Below are 21,670 nucleotides of genomic sequence, written 5' to 3' on the forward strand. Positions count from 1 at the left end.
GTTTGTGAAACCGGATGTGGCACAAGTCCATGAATTAAACGACGTCCTACTCCCTTGTCCACTGTTCTTTCTCTAAAGCGTAAGTCCACTTTATTACATAATGAAATAATTGCATCCAAAGTAGTAGGAAGTTCATGAGGTGCTAATGCATCTTTTATGCGGTCTGATAACCCCTGACAAAAAGCGGCCACTAAGGCCTCATCATTCCAGGAAAGTTCAGAGGATAATATACGAAATTCAATTACATATTGTGCCACCGTATGAGTCCCTTGGCGTAGACGAAGTATGGCCATAGAGGCAGAAGTAAGACGACCAGGTTCGTCAAAAATCCGGCGAAACATCAGAAGAAAGGCTGTGTAATCATAGAGAAGTGGATCATTCTTCTCCCAGAGTGCGGATACCCAGGCTAAGGCTTGGCCATTCAGCAAAGAAACCACATATGCCACTTTGGACCTATCAGTGGGAAAATTCTGTGATTGAAGCTCAAACTGAATCGAACACTGATTGAGGAAACCACGGCACATTTTAGGGTCCCCATCAAATTTGGCCGGAGCAGGCAACCTGAGCATAGATGAAGTCACAAGGGAGGCCCGGTGTCCCGAAACTTGATCCGGGGAAGAAACTGGCACCACTGGTTGATTTGTTTGCAACATATCCAGACGACCAGCAAGTACTTGAAGACATTGTAATAACTGATGCTGTGTATTATCCTGTTGTTCCACTCGAGCAATTAGATGCTGTAGCATATCCTTCGCGGAAGGCTCCACTGGGGGATCAGACATTTGGCCTGATCTTACTGTCACGGCTATGAATAATTATGGATCCCCAGCCTCTACTTAGATGGTGATAGTAGAGGGTGGTGGAGACAGAACACGATGGAAGTTGAAGTTCTTAACTTAAGAGCATCACAGAGAACAATAACACAAACGATGATGGTAGTGTTGCAACTTGGTATATTAATAGATGGTACAACAGCAGTAGTAATAAAAGGTATGTATAACTCGGCAGAGCTGAGCACACGGCAGTTCATAAAATACAGTAATAATCACGGAAGTTACTTCAGTTGGTAACCAATGGCAACAGCATGAGAAATAGGCAATATAACAGTTCAACGCTGAGATGGTAATTAGAACACTTGGATCCTACACGAAACACACAGAAGATGAAGGTGAACCACTGATACAGCTAAAAGTCCAATGAGAGTAGTATGTAGACTTGGCTGATCCAAACAGATAATATGATTCACTTTAGCAGGTGGTTATAGGTATCACAATAGTTCATATTAGCGGAACAGAAAACGTTATATGTTGTCCAAGAACTTGGATATAACTGGTTGCCTAGAAGTAGCAGTGTGATAAACAAAATCCAAACTGAGCGTGGAACTACAGGTCACAGATGATCCGGTTAACAGGTAAGCGTGAGTTCATCACCAATAGACAACAGCTGATAATGCACACAACTTGAGTTGAGGAAATGGCTCCCGGCTTGGCAATATATTCATATTAACAGTCCAGCAATAATAATCAGCAGAGTAATAATAGCCGTGCCGGACATAGAACCACAGATGACAAGATTGTAAACTTGATTGTAGTTCAATATAGAATACCGCAACATAGACAGCCGAGTAGAGTGGTGCTTGAGCCAATTAATATGAGCGCAGGTGTAGCAGACAACTCACGAATAGTTCTGTGTGCAGATGAACAACGACAAGTAACTTCAGCTTGTAGATGAACCACGAACTGGCATACAGCGGAGCCTATGGAGAGCAATGATGACAGGTAACTTCGGCAACCGATAGTATCCAGGAGATAAACAGAAAGTCAGATATGCAGCCAGAACCCACAGCAGTGTGAGTAACAGGAGGATCAGGCAATGAGTCCATGATCACGGGAGATTGAAATAGTCCTCTGGGACCAATAGACTTCGGAAGGAGGTCCCAATCAACATAACAAGAAACACCTATGGAAAGGTAGTGACTCTGAAGTAAAAGCAAGCACCAACATAGTTCTTAAAGGGCAAGTCACAACGCCAGCACCTAGCTATGGGACCGGCGTGTGACAGACGTTCAGAATCCAGGGACAGGCAATTGGTCAGGGTCACTAGCACAGGTTCAGAATCCAGGGACAGGCAAAGGTCATACACGGGTAATCAATCTCTGGTTCAACACCAGACAATAGTACAGGAGCAGGCAGCAATACTGACAGGATGCTATAACCGGCAGTGAGGCTCAGTCCTCACTGCCTTAAATAGTCCTAGGAGTCAATCAGGAGAAATCCTCACAGTAACCCCAGGTTCAGCCTAATGGAAGTAGTGCTGGTGGCCAATAGTAATGCAGTGCTCAGCTGCATAATAATCAGACCAAACATAAGACTGCCTCCTAATTAAAAAACCTAAAGAGCCCTGTGCGCGCGCACCCGCCTGTTAACCAGCTGGCCGGGCGCTGCGACAGGGAGCCTGGAGCATCCCGGTTGTTGCCCAGGCAACCGGGGAGCAGAAAAAGGAAGTGACGTCCCGGTCGTCATAGCGATGGCCTGGACACCAGCAGGGGAACCCAGAGAGTCACAGTGGTGCCCGCGGCCGCCGCGACCACTAACACTGTCCCACAGCCCCAGCACCCCAGGCTTGTGGCCCTAATCTGAATCCTGGGGCCCGGTTGACTTGCTTTACTGGTAAATGTGAGCCATTAGAGACTGTTTCCACCCCTGCCAGCCCAACGGATTGTGGCGTGTCTGAAGGTGACATGGATGGAAGAGTCACCTGTGTTTTCAAAAGACCCCCCAAAAACGTGGAGAAACCTGCAGCCTGTCCAATTGGGACCCCTGCAGGGAGAAGGACTGAGAGATTCAGGGGCCTCCATAACAGCAGGATCAATAAGCCTCCATCTTATTGATTCTGCTGCAGTATTGCAGGATCGCAATGCCAAAGTTACTGTGGCAGATGGACTGGAGATGGAAGTGCCTGTCGCAAGGGTGTATCTGGACTGGGGAGATGGCCAGGAGTTGCGAGATGTTACCGTTATGGATGGCCTCCCAAACCGATTTGATCTTGGGCAATGATGTTGGGGGTGGAATTGTGACCACATTTCTCAACTCTATTACCCGGAGCCAAGCTGCCCAACTACACTCTTCAGGATCTACACCTGCACAACCCAGCCCAGAGGAAAAGACCACAGCTGCTATTTCTTCAGGAAAAAGCCAGCTCTTTGCCTCTGGAAAGACAACGTCCCCTAGCAAAGCAGAGGATGTTGTCTCCTGCCAACCTGATCTTGTGGTGGTGCCTGGTGATGCACCTGTCCCTAGCAGTATGCCAGCTCCAGCGGTGAGTATAGCTGACCACAGTGACCTCTCTTTGACTGACCCCACTTTGACCTAGTAACCCCAACAGACCCCCTTGCAGAGTTTCCTGAATAAGACGATAGTGGGGGCCGCAGGGAACATATCAGGGCAGCTCAGCTCTCCGATCCCTTGCTGGAAGGCATGAAGCGCCAGTCTGGCAGCAGCCTTTCAGGAATGGAGGTGGGGAGTGTGACCTGGCATAAAGAGTTGTTGTACCGTGTAGCTAGGAAAGTAGATGGGGATAGACCAGTCCGGTAACAAGTTCAAGGTGTTGGGGGTGTAGATTGCAGGTGCTGGGGTCTAGCTGAGAGAAGGGAGGTAGCTGATGCTGGACTGCTTCTTGTTATTTTTTAGCATAAGTTTCTGATTTTCACAAAAGCTTTCCATGAACTAGCTTCAAATGGTGTAACATGGATGAGGTTCCTAGATGGTTAAGATCCCTACCTCTACTGACTGCGGCTTTACAATGCTACAAATGGCTAGACAACTGTTGTGTAAAAATAATTCCACACATAAGAGGTGGATTTCTTGGTCTTATGCCCAGGCATGACAATGGCCTTCTTCTTATCACTGGCAAGAACTGCTTGCACTGGTGCATGACTTGCCACAGTAGAGTTCATTAACAGCACTGTTTGCTTAGGTGCTTTAAGCCCACTGTTAGCTTGTTTTGTTGGGGCCCTAACAAACCAAGCTCTTTAGCGACAAAAGTGGCAATGCTTGTCGCTGGCGTGTTTGCTTTGTTAAACTGTACATATCCTTTTCAATATCTTACATAAGGGTGGGAGGGCCCAAGGACAATTCCATCTTGCACCACTTTTCTTTTCTGCCACTGCTGTGTGGCAATGTTTCCTAGATGTGCTATGGACTGCCATGTGTTTGTGTAATTGCTCTGTCGCTTAGCATCCAGCCTGGTCGCTGCAGTCTTTGTTTGAAAGTGTATGAAAATAATATTGTGACCTGTGAGGTGGTCAAAATTGACTGCAAATGACTTGAAAGTAGTGTTATTGTGGTTAATAATAATGTAGGGGGGAAAAAAGCAAAAATATGTGATTTTAGCAAAAAAACAAATAGGGATTTTAGAAAAAAATTGGGATCCAAAACCAAAACACAAAGTTAATCCAGATCCAAAACCAAAACCAGCACACGGGGGTCAGTGAACATCTCTAATCCTGATACTAAAAATAACTCAGATGTGTTGGGGTAGAAAAATATATATTTATAGTTAGAATGTAAAGATGAATATGCTTAGAAGAATTGCACCAATAAATATTTACAGCAATACTCTGAAAATTGTCTAAGGTTTCAGAGTGTTAGAATGTCCTCTTAGGTATTTTCAAGAGTTATACGAAATTATGTATTATTGCAGCTAAGATTTTTTTTCTGGTGCTGAGAAGTGGAAAACATGGAAAAAAAATTGCCTGTTTAGCTGTCACGGGCACTAGGAGTTGCTTACCCGAGTTTCACCAGATGGAACTCTGCTAGAGAGGCGGGGTTATAGCACGCACCTCAAAGCAGGCAGGTGAATGATTGGAGCGACCCAACAGCAGGAGAGTAGAGATAGTCTGAGGAAGTCAGCGACTTGCAGCTATGGTTAGAGGAAAGTCAGCGACTTGGAGCAGTAAACTGGAGGCTGAAGATAATGTAGACACGAGGAGTGGACGTGGATAGGTGATGGTAGGTAGAGGAGGAGTCAGTGGTCTGCGTACAGCAAGTTGTACCACTGCAGTGATGGGAAGAATAGTACTGGTGCAGGTAGGAAGCAGGGTAGTCGGTGGTCTGCGTTCAGCAAGTTGTACCACCGCTATGGTGAGCAGTCTGGTCCAGGTGTAGGTAGGTAATAGGAGAGTCAGTGGTCTGCGTATAGCAAGTTGTACCACCGCTGTGATAGGAGGACTTGTCCAGGTGCGGGTAGGTAGGTAGCAGGGAAGTCAGTGGTCTGTGTGCAGCAAGTTGTACCACTGCTGTGAGAAGGAATGAGCACTTGTCCAGGTGTAGGAGAGTGAAGTTGAAATGCAAACTGTGGCTGTATGGAAACAGCGTGAGTAGAGCAATGTCTTGTGAGGCAGAGATGGAAGGCACAATGAATAGTCTGTATGGAGTAGATGCCTTGCAGGGAGGAGAAGCTGGTCACAGCAGATATGCACAATAACGCTAAGTAGTAGCGTGAGGAGATATCGTAGCTTGAGTGAAAGCTTGTCCTAAATGAAGCAATGCAGTAACACAGTCTATATGGGTACTTGTACTCTGTGCAGCAAACAACAATGGATACAACTGGTATGCGAGCAATAGGCAATAGTCAGTAGAGCATACCCAGTTGTGTAGATCCGGAATCAGCTGAGAAGTGAAGCGTTGTAGCGGTATGGGAACCGCCGCTGAGTTGAGCAGGGAGCAGCGTGGAAGCTGAAGCACGAGTAGAGCTGGAAGCAGTTTGGAAACTGCACACAGGAGTAGAGCTGGAAGCAGTTTGGAAACTGCACACATGAGTAGAGCTGGAAGCAGCTTGGAAACTGCACACAGGAGTAGAGCTGGAAGCAGTTTGGAAACTGCACACAGGAGTAGAGCTGGAAGCAGCTTGGAAACTGCACACAGGAGTAGAGCTGGAAGCAGTTTGGAAACTGCACACAGGAGTAGAGCTGGAAGCAGTTTGGAAACTGCACTCACCTATAGAAGTTCACTGGGAGTGAGACTTCAAGATCAGGCAACTACCTAAGGCTGCAGGTGCATTAAGTAGGGAGGGGTGATTGATCCATCAATCACATTAGTGGTCAGGTGTAGTTGTTAAAGGGACCTGCGCATGCCCAGTGCAACAGGATGGCGGACGGCCGCGGTTCCACACAGGTGTGAGCGGGAAAGATGGAGAACCACGTACCAGAGTGGAGGCACTCACACTCCGGTGAGTGACATTAGCAAAGTCAAATGCAAAAATATATAGCTTAAAATGTTAAGAAAATACATTTTTAATTATCTGTTTATTATTGAAAAATAGATTCAGTTCTGAGAGGTGTCTGATGGTCACGTGATGACATACGCATTTTCAAGAGGATCAAGATTTACAGTTCACTGTGATGAAGAGTAAGTTGAAAGTGTTAGAAAAAAACACACAAAAAACACTGCTTGAGGTTCTTCTATAGAACTCTGTACAAATGAATTTCACTAAGAGCCTCCTGATCAGTCTCTGATCCTAAGAAGATATCTGGGTCCAGCTCAATTTCTTCCACCCATTGATCTAGTTGTATATTTATCTGTGAATAAAAACACATAAATATCTTTGTGAACTTGGCTTAATGTATTTACTGTAAAGAACAATTCAACATTAAAGTATCATACTACAATATATATATTTTTTTCTGCTTTGTGACCATGTAAGGTTACTGGGATAGTGCCACTGTTTGACATAGACTTACTAAAGAGTATCCCAAACCTGTAAGGCCAGGCAAAATATTTTGAGCTCGTACAAATTCTCAAAGAGCAAGTTATTTATTGCTAAGGCTCTGGTCTTTTGGACTTTATGTATTTCTGTGTTTTTAATATATTTGATCTGCCTGGTTATCCATTCCAGCATTCAAACTATTATGGTTGTATTTCCCTAATCTAATCAGGAAGAAACTCTTCCTATAGTCCAAATGTTTAAGAACACAATCCTATTTCATCCTCTTTAGACTCTGTTTTAGCTTCTCTACAAGCAAATACATTTCTCAGAGTCTCCTCCTCTTTCTTCTCTTATGACTTCACCTCTATTGTCCCCTTTGAGAGATGCCACGCTGTTTCGTGACAATAGCAGGAGTATTCAGCCATATGCTATTAAAAAATAACAGCATCTACAAAAGATCACAGATGAAGAGGAACTTAATGACTACAAATTATGGAAAAGAAAAACCTGTGTAGATAATATAAGAAAAAACATATTGAAATGCATGACGCCCCATTCAACATGGATGACAGGAGTGAATTCCGCAGGGGTGTAATCTCTCCCCCACCCCTGCAGGCTGTATATCAACCAAAACCAATTCTGTCTGGTAGGCAAGTCTCCCAGAAAACAGGTATTCCAAGGACATCGGGAGCCATTTGTGCATAGAAGTGCTGCAATGTGGCATCATTTTTAATCTAATTCTAAAGCTTTATGCATATCTATGCAGCTTGTCTCAGCTCTTCTAGAGCAGATACGTTTTGTGTGTGCACTCGGCCTCAATAGGATATGGGTTTCTTTTGCATGTGTTTTATGGGATATTTTTCGATTAAAAACAGGATTTTTTTAACCACTTTTCTTTAGAGTACTTCCAACATTGTGGATAGTGCTGCAAGTCCCTCCCTGACCCAGCACAACAAAGTCAAAAATCAAACAGCTGGCTAGAAAAATCACGCTGTGGATTAGGTTTCTTAGGAAACACATGCAAACAAAACAAGAAGTGGATTTAAAAAAATCTGCATCTACTTTATGTAGGTAGAAGATACACCTACAAAATACATATTTTAGATGCAACTGTAACACTAAACATGTGCACAGCTCAGTGGTGTGTGGTTAACTTGCGTCTCCAGGCCCCACAGAGCTGCACTTGCACATGAACGTGCATTATCCATCTCTCGAGAGTGCTAGGGGCTACAAGTGTTATCTATGTGCAACTAAAAATAGTGTGCAATTTGTGCACATGTGCACTGCGAAAAATTATATGTGACATGCAAATGCATCAAACTCTAAATCAGACCCTAAGCCTGGCATTTTGCAAAACTTCAGGATCAGCAAAGTAAGTTACTAAGAAACTGCAGTCACCGCATAACTTATTTGTAGGTATGTAAAATGGTAGTTATTGAGGTCGTGGCTTGAAAGCCATACTAGCAAGACAGAGTTTTTGATTGCTCTCCTCTTGCTGTTCCTTCATCTACGGCCATCGGGGCTCAAAAGCTTCCGGGAGAGGGGCATGATTTTGGCCCCGCCCTCCTTGACGAAAAAGGCAGACACATAATGACGTGAGAGTTGGCAAGTATGACCTACTCCCCGGAGTGGTCAAGCAATCCTGGAATGGAGATCTGAAGCCTAATCACCATAGTGCGGGCGGTCGACGAAAATAACACTCAGAAGACACGAAAGGTATGATCGTCCCCCTTGCTTTCAAGGTCCCTCGGTGAGTGGCTCCAGACCCTGTTGCCAGTGGGAGAGAGGTTAGCCTAGAGGATGGGTGTTTCGGCATCTCCACCTTCAGTCGATTCAAAAGTTAAACCCCTTAAGCTCACTATCCTACTTCCCCCCAATACTTCCCTGATATACGGCACAGCCGTAGGCCCCCCTGGAACAATCAGCAAGCTCGGATGCCACTCTCTGAAAAATGGAAGTGCCGAGCAGACGGATCAGGTAAACTTCTGGTTACCGCTGGCCGGACATCATTGACCGCCGGAGCTGGGGCGACAGGAGAGGGAGTTAGACGCGGAGGGTGGTCGCCTACCTCAAAATAAGTTTGTCATACCAAAATACAGAGCCACCAATTAGTCCTTTAATGTATGGGAAAGAGAGGAACTGAGACTGATTGGTGTTAACTTATAAAACTCCATATTAGTTTCTGCCTAACCTGGTGGTAACAGCTCAAGTAACAATACCTCCACCATAAGATGCAATTTTAGCTGCCACCTGCATGCACCTTCTACTCTCCGGCAAGGTACAGTTAGCCCATGATACATAAGAGCTAATGCCCTTACCATTTAGATACATGCTCTATATGTGTTGATCAGGTCCAACAGAAATCATTATCTGCATCACACGAGACCCTATGCCCAGAACAAGTCTAATTACGCTTAGCCTGTATTGAACAAACCGAACCAGTCTTCTTGAAATCTCTAATTGCGAAATCTATAACATTTTATAGATGCCAATATGGCTCCTAAAAAATGTCTCCTCCTTTTTGAAGGAACTTTCCCTCCCTTCAATGGATCCCTTCACTAGGGAGGAGTTGAGTGTCCCAGGAAGAAATTCCTCAGGTTGTCAAACAGCTTCCCAAAGATAAGGCGCTGGGCCCAGATGGCTTAATTTTTTTTTTATCTCCTTTCAAGATGAATTGATACCCATACTAGAGCAACTTGACAATGCTGACACAGAGTCAGGAAGTTTCCCACCCAAAATGTTGGAATCTTACATTATATTAATCCCAAAGCCTGGAAAAGATCCCACAGATTGTAAAAACTATCGGCCCGTAGCCTTCTTAAATACAGACTTTAAAATCTTTACGAAGCTTATCGCTAACATGCTTTCCTCTGTTATTCCCAAGTTTATCTATCCGGATCAAGTGGGTTTTGTCGTAGGCAGGCAGGCTCCAGGTAATTCAAGGTGTATCTTTCATCTTATAGAGCAGATCCATAAAACTAAAGAAGCTATGGAAGCTATGCTCCTGTCCTCATTAGACACTGGAAAAGCGTTCAACAGACTCCATTGGCAAAGGTTCTTGAAAGGTTTGGGTTTGCAGGAGAAATTTTGAGAGCTATACTGGCACTGTACCTTAAGTCATCCCTGCAAATATTCAGCGACAGGTTTCTTTCCTCAAACTTTCAAATCTCCAATGATACCTGCCAGGGGTGCTCTCTGTCCCCCTCATATACCTCCTGGCAATAGAACCATTGACCGCATGGGTGAGGCTTGTGCGGAGGTGTGGGGAATTGGTTTTGGGGGGAGTGTCACAAAAATTATGTTTATTTGCCAATGATGTCACGCTGTTTATCACAGACCCGGAGACCACTTTGCCAGTGATCAGTAGTATATTGTCTCAATTTAGTAGAGTCTCTATATATAAGCTTAGTACCTCTAAGACAGAGGCACTCCCAATTAACATTTTTACAGAGAGAGACTGCAGAGTTTGAAAGACAAATTTAATTATACATGGAAATCTACTGAACTACCATATCTTGGTATCCAGATTACCCCATACTTAGACAAAGTAATAGATAAACACTTTTCCCTACTTCGTCACAAACTTTTGATATTAACAACCTCATGGATGTGCTACAAGATCTCCTGGTTGGGCAGAATTTCAGCATTCAAGATGATGCTCCTTCCGAAGCTGATGTACTTGTTCCGCATGCTGCCGTTCCGCCTTCCTGCACGCCTGATGAGTAAACTAATAACCATCATGAAGTCATATATATATATAGAGAGAGCTAAAGCTCCACGCATTGCACTGCAACGTATGACTCGAAGGAAACTATAGGAGGGGACTAGCCCTTCCCAATCTAAGAAAATACAATCCAGAATTCCCCCTGGTAGACCACTTATGGGTGTCTAGAGACTGGAGACCCTATGCCGACAACCTGCCTGTTCTCACTAGAGATGTCTTAACGGTATGGGACCGTCTATGTAGTGATACCAAGGAATCTGTACACCCCACAGCAAATGTCTCAATAGAGGCAGTAGCAAAACAGATTGTAGACTTAAATCTTTCAGGATGGGTAGCTAGAGGAATCCTGGCACTGGGACACCTATTTGAATCCAGCATGCTTTTCTCCTTTACTTACCTTACCGACCTATATCAATTGCCTAGAGGGGACTTTTACAAATATTTACAGCTCCAGCATTGCTTAGCAACACCGCCACTAAAAGACTTATTAATAAGACCCCCTCCAGCATTGTATCACACTTAATTAAGGAAGGGAAGCAATAGAGCAAGCATAACTACTTGGTACAATATTTTGATAACACAAACAGACCCACCAAAGTCTAAAATACAATTCCAATGGGAATTGTATAGGAGAGGACTGGGAGAGTATTTTTTAAAAAAAATTTGAATAAACATTTTATTGAATTTTACAGGTAAATAACAGAGAGAGGGAAGTTGACATTGTATGAACTGGGAGTGTATTTTTAAGAACTCCTTTAAAATGTCTAAATGTCTCAAACACACTGAAATGCTGGTGAAGCTCCTAAATAGAATGTATGCTACCCTGGAAAAGCTGCATAAGATGTGGTCCTCTACATGCCAGACATGTTGGCGCAACTGTTGAGAAAGAGGAGATATCTTCCACATGTTTTGGTCATGTCCTTTACTATACAGCCCCTGTGGAGTGAGGTATTTAATGTACTCACGCAATCTTCCATCACCCGGGTCCACACATCCGCTGAATTGGCCCTTCTGCACCATTACCCAGCTTCAATCCCACAATGGGACAGATATGTGACTGGCCAGGTCCTTATAGCAACTAGAGCTGCTATTGCCAAGGAATGGAAACAACCTCTCCCACCACCACTGTCAAAGATTATCTCCAAAATAAATTTCAGTTTCCAAATGGAAACCCTAGGAATGCATTACTCTACGGCAGCTGCCTCTCCACTAGTAAAATGGTGTGCTTGGCACATCTACATGACCAAGGGAGAGGGAGCTCAAACATGAGCTTCTCAACAGAACAATAACGATATTCCCTTAAGCTCATAGACATTAGTCAGGCGAGAGAGTCCCATTGCTATGTTTAGAGGCTTGGGTAAACACACAGATTACACAAGGGAAAATTTTGCTTTGTCTTCTTGTTTCTTCTTTTGTTATAACATACTAAAATATTTTAGAGATGTGACCACTTATCTAAACTTGTATTTTATGACCTATTGCTGTGTTCCACACCCACTATGTACCCCCTTCCCCAATTTAGTGTCTTACCCCCTTCCCTTTTCTTTTTCTGAACACTTCCGTTCATTTTTTTATAAATTTTATAAAAACTTTCTAAGCCAAAAAAATAAATAAAATGGTAGTTATTGGCAGGGCCGGTGCAAGGTCTGTAGGCGCCCTAAGCAAACTTTCAGCCTACCGCCCCCCCCCCCCCCCCCCTCCTTCCCGGGGTTCTCACACAAAAATGACTATTATTTGGCACTTCATGGTCTATCTTTGATTTAAAAATTATGATGGATAAAATAATTATTTTATTGGCATAATTATTTTATTTATCTGTCACTGACAGACAGTGTGATACTGCACACAGGCGCAGCCAGGTAGAGACTGTCAGCGATCATGTGTGAGATGCGCCGGCCAGCCCTGGCGCATCGGAATGAAGAGGACGGCGGACAGTGAAAAACAGCGGCGGCACCCCGCTGCCGCTGCACTTCTCTCCCAAGCCGCTGACTAGATTTGAAAATCTAGCCAGCGGCACCCTGCTGGTCCCGGCGCCCTAGGCAACTGCCTAAGGTTGCCTAATGGGAGCGCCGGGCCTGGTTATTGGGCACTCCAAACTCCCTTAGTGGCTGAAAGGACTTAAGCATACCCAATCACACATCTAAAATTAATAGATAAAAGTGATTTTCTGATCGGTTAATGTGGCTCAGAATTGTGCACCTATAATCAGTATTAAATCATCCCTACTGATGAACCCAATAGTACATAACGAAATCTGGAAGTCAACCCTCCAATGGGAGATGGAAATCAAAGTGTCCATGGAATACATGTTGGAAATGGAGCTATTAATAGCCAAGTAGAGGATCATATCTCCAGAGCAGATTTTTTTTCAAACATGGTTAAACTCCATATCAAAGTGACCAAAGACTCAACATTTATGTTATAAAGTAGGGGTGACAAGTGCACCCTTGATACGTGCCTGTTCCTAGGGAAAAGGACTCTGAAAGCAATTATTGAACCAAATTGCTAAAAATGTATGTCATCACTATTTATGGCAGCAGTGTCCACACTGACAAGCAGTTACCCTAGTATGATGGGTAAGGCACCTACATGTACAGTACAGAACTTGGTAGTGTTTCATTGATATAAAGCCCTGTAACCTCAGTGTTTCCCTATGAATGCATCAGCAGTCGCATTTTAATAGGGTCAGTGCAGGAATGCTTTCGGCGACTCTCTATCCTACACAGCACAGAGGCTTCAGTGTGACTTGAGGAAAAACAAGCAGCTCAACAACACAAGGCAACCATCACATACTTTTTTCTTCTTTCCTATTTTCATTTTCCTGTTAAACAAAGTATACTTTTGTTAACTCCATTTGGCAGTTCACATTAGCACATTGATTAAGATGTAGTGTTCTTATTACTACATGTCTAAAAGTGTTGTAACAGCTATCTCAAGTTAATTTTGCTCTAATAGTCATGTAAAATCCTGTCTATGACCGGCGTCAGTTTTAACTATGACCTGTTCAAGTAGGCTCCTCTTGCAGTACCTGTTTTCCATGCAGGGGCTCATTTGGCTCCTCCAAAAGTCAAAATGGCCAGCATGCTGATGATTGTTTCACACATGGCTTTGGGCAAAGGTATCTTCTCCTTGGATCTACTAATAGAATCAGAGTGGGCTAAGGCTCTCACAAGTTTGGCTTTCAACACTAATGATCACATGGCATCCTAGGTCCCCTAAACACAAGTGTCCAGTAATGCGATAAACTAACCTAGAACTCATTTTGGCATACACCTCATCTTTAGAGGCTTGGAACCAGCTATTTGTATCTCACTTCATAACGTTAATACAGTAGCATACTTCCATCACCTTAGAGGCACTTGAGCAATCTTGTAATAGAAGAAAAGGTTGAGACGAACATAGCAAAGATCTAGACAATTAAGAGAATTACTTTCTCAGCCGCTAGACTTGGATTTGGCTTGCTTTACGTTGACTCTGACATCACTTCTACTTTTTGTCTTAGGCTAGATACACGCTGGCCAGATGATTGCACGAAAAACCGTTTGGTCAGATATCGTGTGAGTGTGTATAGTGACACGATTATCTAAAGTCGTCCCAAAGTGCCGATCATCATGTCATTTGGTCAGTCGTACTGTTTAATATTCTCTGATCAATCACCAATGTAGTGATCATGTAGAGTTTACAAAGTCGGGCTCTTTTCAGCCAATGCTAGCGATGAATGTCCTGGTGAATGAATGTAGAGAGTGATGTAGAAGGATTAATTCATTTGTTCGTTTGAGACAGAATTTTTGCTTGAGTCACAGAAGCTAACAAAATTCGTTAGGACATGTGGATAGCTATAACAAGGCAGTTTTAATCAGTGTGACAATAATGAATGAATGAATATTATTCTGTAATTCTCTGAAGACTAGAGGACCAGATGAAGGACCACATGAAGAGCACAGACCTTAAGGTAAATCGTGGCTGTGTATATGCATGAATCATCAGACTGATTGTACTTTCAGTCATAGGAACAATGGTTTGAGATAACACGTCGGTCATAAAATTGTACCTAGCCTTACAGACATCAAGCATACAGATATGGGCTTGAATCAATCACGGAGTTCCTAGGTATTGCACTTGTAAGCTGGCCCAAGAACTTGCCTGTTAGACATTGTGATAGGCCTTACAAATGTACTACACGTTCTGATGATCCTTCTAGCTTTCTCTAGAGTGACTGCAATATTGCTGGCACATAGATATCACAAAATAATCAACCTGAGGATGGGACTTATCTTCATAAGTCTGTATTGGCTTTAGTGAAAAGAGGATTTTTGTACTAAGCATTAAATCAATTTCTTCAAATCTATCTGGGGGACACTGCTACCTTGGGGTTGAGATGAAGGTGCAAAAGATAGGCACTTAAGGTTTAATATTCTGAAGACTGCAGCTTCTACCCTCTCCCAACTCCACAGTTTATCAGTTCAAAACTTGCAAAGCCTCAAAAGGATAAGGTAGAGAATACAATACAAACACACACAGAGTTCCTAGGTAATGCACTTGTAAGCTAGCCAAAGAACTTGCCTCACGGCACAGTTAAAAAACAACAACAAATTAACTGAACATGGAGCGCAAAGGGTGATAGTGCAGTGCCCCCAGATGGCTTTGGAAAGATGGATTTAACTGTAATTACAAAAATCCTCTTTTCACTAATCCTCTTTAGTATTGCATCCTATCTGGGGAACACTGCTACCTTGGGGACGATCCAAAGCTTCCCTTAGGGGAAGGTACACACAGACCAAGCTGTGCACAAAACACTATGTCTAAAGCTAATCTCTATGAACTCAAAACCTGAAAATGGTAAGCCGAACACAAACCAGGATAGAGGACCAGGTAGCTGCCTGGCATAGCTGATCCGCCAAGGACCCATGCCCCTCCAACCAGGATGCGCACCCAGAACTGGTGAGCAAAAAAAACCTGGAAAAAGATGGATTCATTGCTGGCCAAATTCCTTCCTGGACATTGGAAGAAAAATAAAAGACCAACTTATGGAGCGTCCTGTCCATGGAAATTTTCCATGCTTGGACTACCTGCAGGAAGGAGATCTGTGCTAATCACTGGTTATCCAGATTCCAATCCTCTCCTTTACTTCAGAGAAGGGCTAATGGCCACCTGAGTTAGAAGAAACCAGCCACAATCTGAGCATAAGAGGAATGCATAGTACCCAAACCACAAAACTATGTAAAGAAAAAGAGAAATTATATGAGCCTTATAGCACTCCAAACTCTGAACCTTTCCAGCTAAATGCATTGCAAGAAGCAAAATTGTTTCCCCAAGTCAAAAATCAGAAAGATGAAAAAAAGAATGAAAAAGGTAAGGTCCCATGGAACTGTTGGCGGAACTAAAGAGGTAGAATATGAAACTCCCAGTAAGACGTGCTTCTACAAATAAGGGCCAACTGCTTATGAAATTAAAAAGACATGGCCAAGACCTGAACCCCAAGCAAACATAGTCTAAGGCCCCTACCAAGACATCTCGTAGACAGAAAAATAGAAAAAAACTGACACATATATATTACCCCCTGTGATAAGTCTTAGCAGACATTGACCATCTAGTCTGGATAACTGTCTTCTAGATTTCACGATCACAAAGATGACTACAATGCCCATGAAAATTCTAGAAATATACCAAGGCCATGAAATCATCCGAATGAATACAGAGTAGTATAGCACTGCTGGGCCCTGTCAATTTGTGCACCGAAGCACTGATCCTCAGCACATGGATGGGGAGACTCGCTTTCTTCAGGGATCAAGTCTCAGAAATAAAGAAGTAAGGGTACAGCTCCCCAACCTAGAAGACTTAAGTGCTTTGACACAAAGGTCCAATGGAAGAAGGCCTGCGCACAAACACCACAGAGAAGGCAAATGAGTCTGTGATGATCATTTAATGAGCCTAGAAGCCAATGTTAGATTGAACTATCACCACATCTTTAAGATATCTAACTATAAAGATCCAAAAGTGAAAATGGACTATTTTTCTGCTTTGGATGTGGAGACCTAATCTTCCATGAACGAAATGCAGAGAAGTACCGATGGCCTTCTAAGGTTTACAACCTGCTCCACTAGTAAAGTGAAAGACAGAATCCTGGACACGGCAAGAAAAAAACTTTAATCCTGGTATCGAATAGGAGACCCAGAAATGCCCTGCTCTAAGCTGGAATCAGGTTGGAGTCCTGAGAATCAATTACCCATCCCATGTATTCCAGCAACCAATCAGAGGCCCGCAGGAGGCAAGCCAACTCCTGCCATGAGGGGAAGAGTGGCCAGGAAAGGTACAATAGTGAGTCTTCTCAAACTCAAAAAGTAGAAATCAAGACTGCCCTGACCTTTTTGGCGAAACTGAGAAAGCAGCGTAACCCTTCCTAAATTGGGACAGAATATATACGTCCCTTATGTCAATGGATACCAAGACTTTCTTGTGTTCCATGCTAAAGTAATGGATCTTAAGTATTCCTCTAGAACCTGTGCACCCGAAGACAGGAGTTCAAGGTTTTCAGGTTCCAGTTTAGCTAGACACACATGTCGTGCTTCTCCACAATATAAAGTTTGGAGAAAATTCCCTGAATCTTCTGATCCTTTGGGACAGGAACAATCGCTCCTGAGAAGAGACTGAATAGAATTCTGTAGAGCCAGATGTGGGACCTTTAAGTAATAAAAAAGAACGACATCTATGTATGGCTAATAAAACAGTGAAGATCAATGTAAAACAACTGGGTTGTTAAACTTGTTTTCTCATAAATATAATATAGAAACATAGAACTGACCTGGAGTTTGTTGAAGGATTCTTTTAAGCTTGGTACAGTCACTATGAGGCATTCTTTTTTTCTTATGTTTTCATTCATAAATATCCAGGCTCTAAAATCCAATAGAGAAACTTACAAAATTAACTATAACACAAAACAAGATACAATCCACTTTGGCCCTGATTAGTATTCTAAAAAAAACAGACATTAGCATTAAGAGTTCAAAGCACTATGGAGAAGTAGTGATGTCATTGTAATGCTCCTGGGGACTTCCACCATAAAAGGTGTTCCCTATTGCCCTGAACTTTGGAGAACAGTCAATTCAATTTCAGGGTAATTTTCTGAGGTTGCTCTAGGTGCAGAAAACTTACCATGGGGAGAAAAATGAAAATGTGATGTGAACCTCCCTTTTCCCCAATATTGCCTACTGTTCAGTATACAATGTCTATTGTGACATACTGTAGGTAGCTCAAATGCAGCAGCCACAGTTGAATTTCTGAGGTTTCCTTTTTCCGCAAGTCACTGTAGTCACTCTCTCTCTCTTCAGGGACAAGACACCCTGTAACGCTTCGGTCCCGCAAATAGTACCTGTCCCGTTACCCGCATTTCATTTATCTGGAAACTGCCATGTTCCAGCATCAGACTAACTTCATTCATTCAGCTATATTCAGATCTGTGCAGGTGCAAGCCTATTGCACTTCAGGACCTGCTCCCTCTTTTTCATTGGCTAAGCACTTCTGGAGCACTATTTAAACCTCCTGGATTCACCTGTCTGATGCCCGTTCTTCAAACTCGCTTCCTGTAGCCTGTGGTTCTGGTTCCTGTTCTCCTTGTGGTTTGCCTGTGTTCCAGACTGCTCTCAAGTCTCCGGCTGTGTTGAACTATCACTGATCCAGTACTGATATTACCTTCTCAACTGTACTTCATCGTGATAGTTCCAGTTCTCTCACCGCCACCACTCAGAGCCACTACTACTACTGTGACTCATCGGCTGTTACTACGAGTTACCTTCACCCCGTCAGTTTACTCTCAGTCTCCTGCTATACTGAACTATTGCTGCTCTAGTACTTCTTTACCATCTCTGATGTACTTCATCGTGACAGCTCCAGTTCTCTAACCGCTATCACTGTGAGTCGCAACTGCCTTGGTGACTCATTGGCTGTTCTCCCTCAGCTACCTCTGCTTTCCCGTGTGTGCTCAGCATACTCCAGTGCTGTACTCCCGCTGTTCCAGTATCTCTACCAATTACCATTGGATACACCATTGTGACAGCCTCTGCTTTTCCTCGTTGTACCACAGGACATCTATTCTCCTTGTGCCTCATTTGTTTCTACCCGTGTTACCTGGCTCCTCCACACCGTTCTGCTGTTCACCCACTCACAGGACCGTGACCTGCAGGTTTGGTGCCGCTAAATCCATACCTCCTTGTGGGGGTTCCTGGTGAAAACCACCTGCCTGTTAGACTCCACGCCTGTGGGTGGGCTAAGCCAACCGTGACACACCCTAAAGACTTAACCTGGCCCTCTGTCTCAAACCTCCTGCTTCCAGGACCACAACAGCCTTACATATAATGAGACATCTACTGAGCTTCTTATTAAACCATCTTTTCAGACCGTTTTGCCTCTTGCAGGACACACAATGGTGTCACACTGGTTCTTTGCTGATCTATCTTTCAGCTCCTTGCTGAGCCTATGTCTGGTGGTTTCCAGTCTCCTAACAGACATAGCTTCCCTTTCCAGGACACACAGCTCCTCTCTGAACTTTGAGTTCCATACTGTGCTGATTGTGGCAACACACCTTTTCAATCCAGTGGGGGAAGATCCTAAATTCAAGGGCATGAACAGGTCGCAAACTAGCACCACCAAACCTGTAACTATCACAATTTTTTTTACATGACTGTGCTTAAAAGAGAAAGACCTATTAATCCCCCCTATAAAAAAAATAAATAAAAATATAACATCTACCAGGACGGATGATGAGCAAAAAAGTTATTCCAGGTGAAAGCTGCATGCCTCCTCAACATAAAAATATAGTTAAAATGTGAACAAATGAAGATCACATATTAATTATATTGTTCAATAATTAATTCAAATCGGGCTTATTCTATCAAGCTTTTGGCAAAATTTGACAAGATCATTAGGTGTTTGAGCTGAGCAGCTGGATCACTGGATTGGGTACGTTTATCCGGGTAAAATAACAACTACAGCAAATATGCCTATAGAAAAATTACGATCATGACAAGTCAGACATATATAGAAGACAGACTTACTACAACACAGGCAAACCATATTCGGCAACCTTCATATTCAGTGCGACGGAGGGTAATGCCGCCTCTCTTATTGACGTCACTTAAAAGCCAGACACTTTATAACTTTAAAATGGCAATGCGTGGACCCGCTGCCTATAATATCTACAACCGCTAACCCTTCCATCTAGCAATAAATTGCTTGGAGGCCGTCCATCCTCGTTTTGAGAAGTCAAATAAAATAAATAAAGAATCCGTGTGGCAAATCTTTGATGTCCTGTGGACATAGATTCAGAGAGTTCTGACCACATCCAGAAATTCCATAGAGCCTGTTCCAAAAGCTTGTGGTTCCTCAGTGAACCACTATTTCTTGGTTAACATGAAACTCGGAAACTACTTTTGGAAGAAAGGTAGCAACTGTTCTGAGATCCGCCCTATCATCGTGAAACCTAAGATATGGTTCGCGACATGAGAGAGCCCCCAACTCTACGAGCTGACGCAATAGCTAGTAAAAAGGCAACCTTCCATGTTAAGAATTATAACTCCGCAGTCTGTAACGGTTCAAAGGGCAGTCCCTGAAGCACATTAAGAACCAAATTAAGAGCCCAGGGTGCCATGGGTGGAACATATGGAGGTTGGATATGCAGGACTCCCTGAAGGAAGGTCCTGACATCCGGTATGTCTGCCAGGCGATGGTAAAAAAAACACAGAAAGAGCCGAAATCTGCACTTTTAAAGACCCCAGGCAAATGCCCCCATTCAGGCTATCCTAGTAAAAAGCAAGAACCATTGAGAGGCGGAATGAAGCCGTGTGACAGGTCCGACTCTCACACCATCTAATGTAGGTAAGCCAGATGCGGTGGTAAATACAAGCAGAGACTGGTTTTCTAGCCCTAAAGAGAATGTCCACTACTTGTGAAGAGAACCCTCTGGACCTCCAAAGGTTGGCTTCTACAGCCATGCCGTTAAGTACAGCTGAGGTAAGTCCTGATTTTGGAATGGTCCCTGTAGAAGAAGGTCTTCTCGAAGAGGTAACCAAAGGCCTGAACCTACCGCCATCAACCGGATTTCTGGATACCAGACCCTCCGCAGCTAAGCTGGAGCCACCAGTATAACTGGAAGTCCGCCCTGCTTGACTCTCTAAAGGATGCGGGGAATCATGGAAATGGGAGGGAACAGGTATCCTAACCTGAAGTTTCAGGACATTGTCATTACATCAACAGCTACTGCCAAGGGGTCCTTTGCTCTTGGGCAAAAGTGTAGGACCTTTCAGTTGTGACGAGATGCCATTAGGTCTCGGTCCAAGTCCCACATTGAACGACCAGAGACTGAAAGACCTCCGAAAGAAGAAACCATTCCCCTGGCAGAATTGCATGCCGACTTAGATAGTCTGCTTTCCAGTTCTGGATGCCTGAAATAAAGACTGCGGAGATGGAGGGAACATGGTTTTCGGCCCAGGTCAGGATCTGAGTGGCTACCTCCATTGCTTGCACTTTTGGTGCCCCCCTGTCTGTTGACGTATGACACTGCTGTGGCGTTGTCGGACTGCAGTCGGACCGGTTGGCCCTGCAGGATGGACTGGGAGCCCTGTAAGGCCTTTAACATGGCTTTCAGTTCCAATATGTTTATGGGGAGAGGGGTCTCCTGGTACACCAAAGCCCCTGAAGTCTTAAATGAAGGGCCACGGCCCCCCATCCCCGGAGGCTGGTGTCTTTGGAAACTAAGATCCAAGACCATGGGGCCTGCCTACTAGCAAATTGTTCTGGGCTATCCACTATCTGAGGGATTGTCCCCCTTGTGGCTACAAACAAATCAACTGGCATTCTAACTTCTGATTGGATCCTGACCACTTTTTTAAGAGGTCCCACTGGAAACAACAAGAGTAAATTCGACCGTAAGGGAGAGTCTCGAAGGTCGACACCATCTTTCCTAGTAAGCGCATGCACAGGAGCACCGACGGTCTCCGGCAGCACAGAACTCGGGTCGTCGAGTCCCGCAAGGATCGTGATTTGTCCTCAGGAAGGAATGCCTTCTGTTTACTAGTGCCCATTATCAGTCCCAGAAAAGTCATTCTCTGGCAAGGGGTTAACTGTGATTTGGCCCGATTTATGAGCCATCCATGCATCTCCAAGAACCTGAGCTGTAGATGCTGGTCGAGCAGATGAGCAGAGGCAGCCTTGATTAGTAGATCGTCCAGGTAGGGCACTATATCCACA

The 21,670-nt window shown here is 43.9% G+C and overlaps 1 protein-coding gene across 1 annotated transcript in view; it reads right to left on the reverse strand.

The window, feature by feature from the left end:
• Window positions 1-6,285: 6,285 nt before the first annotated feature.
• Window positions 6,286-21,670, reverse strand: part of LOC142108797 (uncharacterized) — a 40,173-nt gene continuing 24,788 nt past the window's right edge. Inside the window, exons 7-8 of the mRNA XM_075192670.1 lie at window positions 17,232-17,322; window positions 6,286-6,577 (exon numbers count right to left, since the gene is read on the reverse strand). Coding sequence (XP_075048771.1) covers window positions 6,461-6,577; window positions 17,232-17,322 — 208 coding nt within the window. The 3' untranslated portion in view covers window positions 6,286-6,460. The remainder of the gene's footprint in view (window positions 6,578-17,231; window positions 17,323-21,670) is intronic.

Source organism: Mixophyes fleayi, chromosome 12, assembly GCF_038048845.1.
Source record: "Mixophyes fleayi isolate aMixFle1 chromosome 12, aMixFle1.hap1, whole genome shotgun sequence".
Classification (NCBI taxonomy): domain Eukaryota; kingdom Metazoa; phylum Chordata; class Amphibia; order Anura; family Limnodynastidae; genus Mixophyes; species Mixophyes fleayi.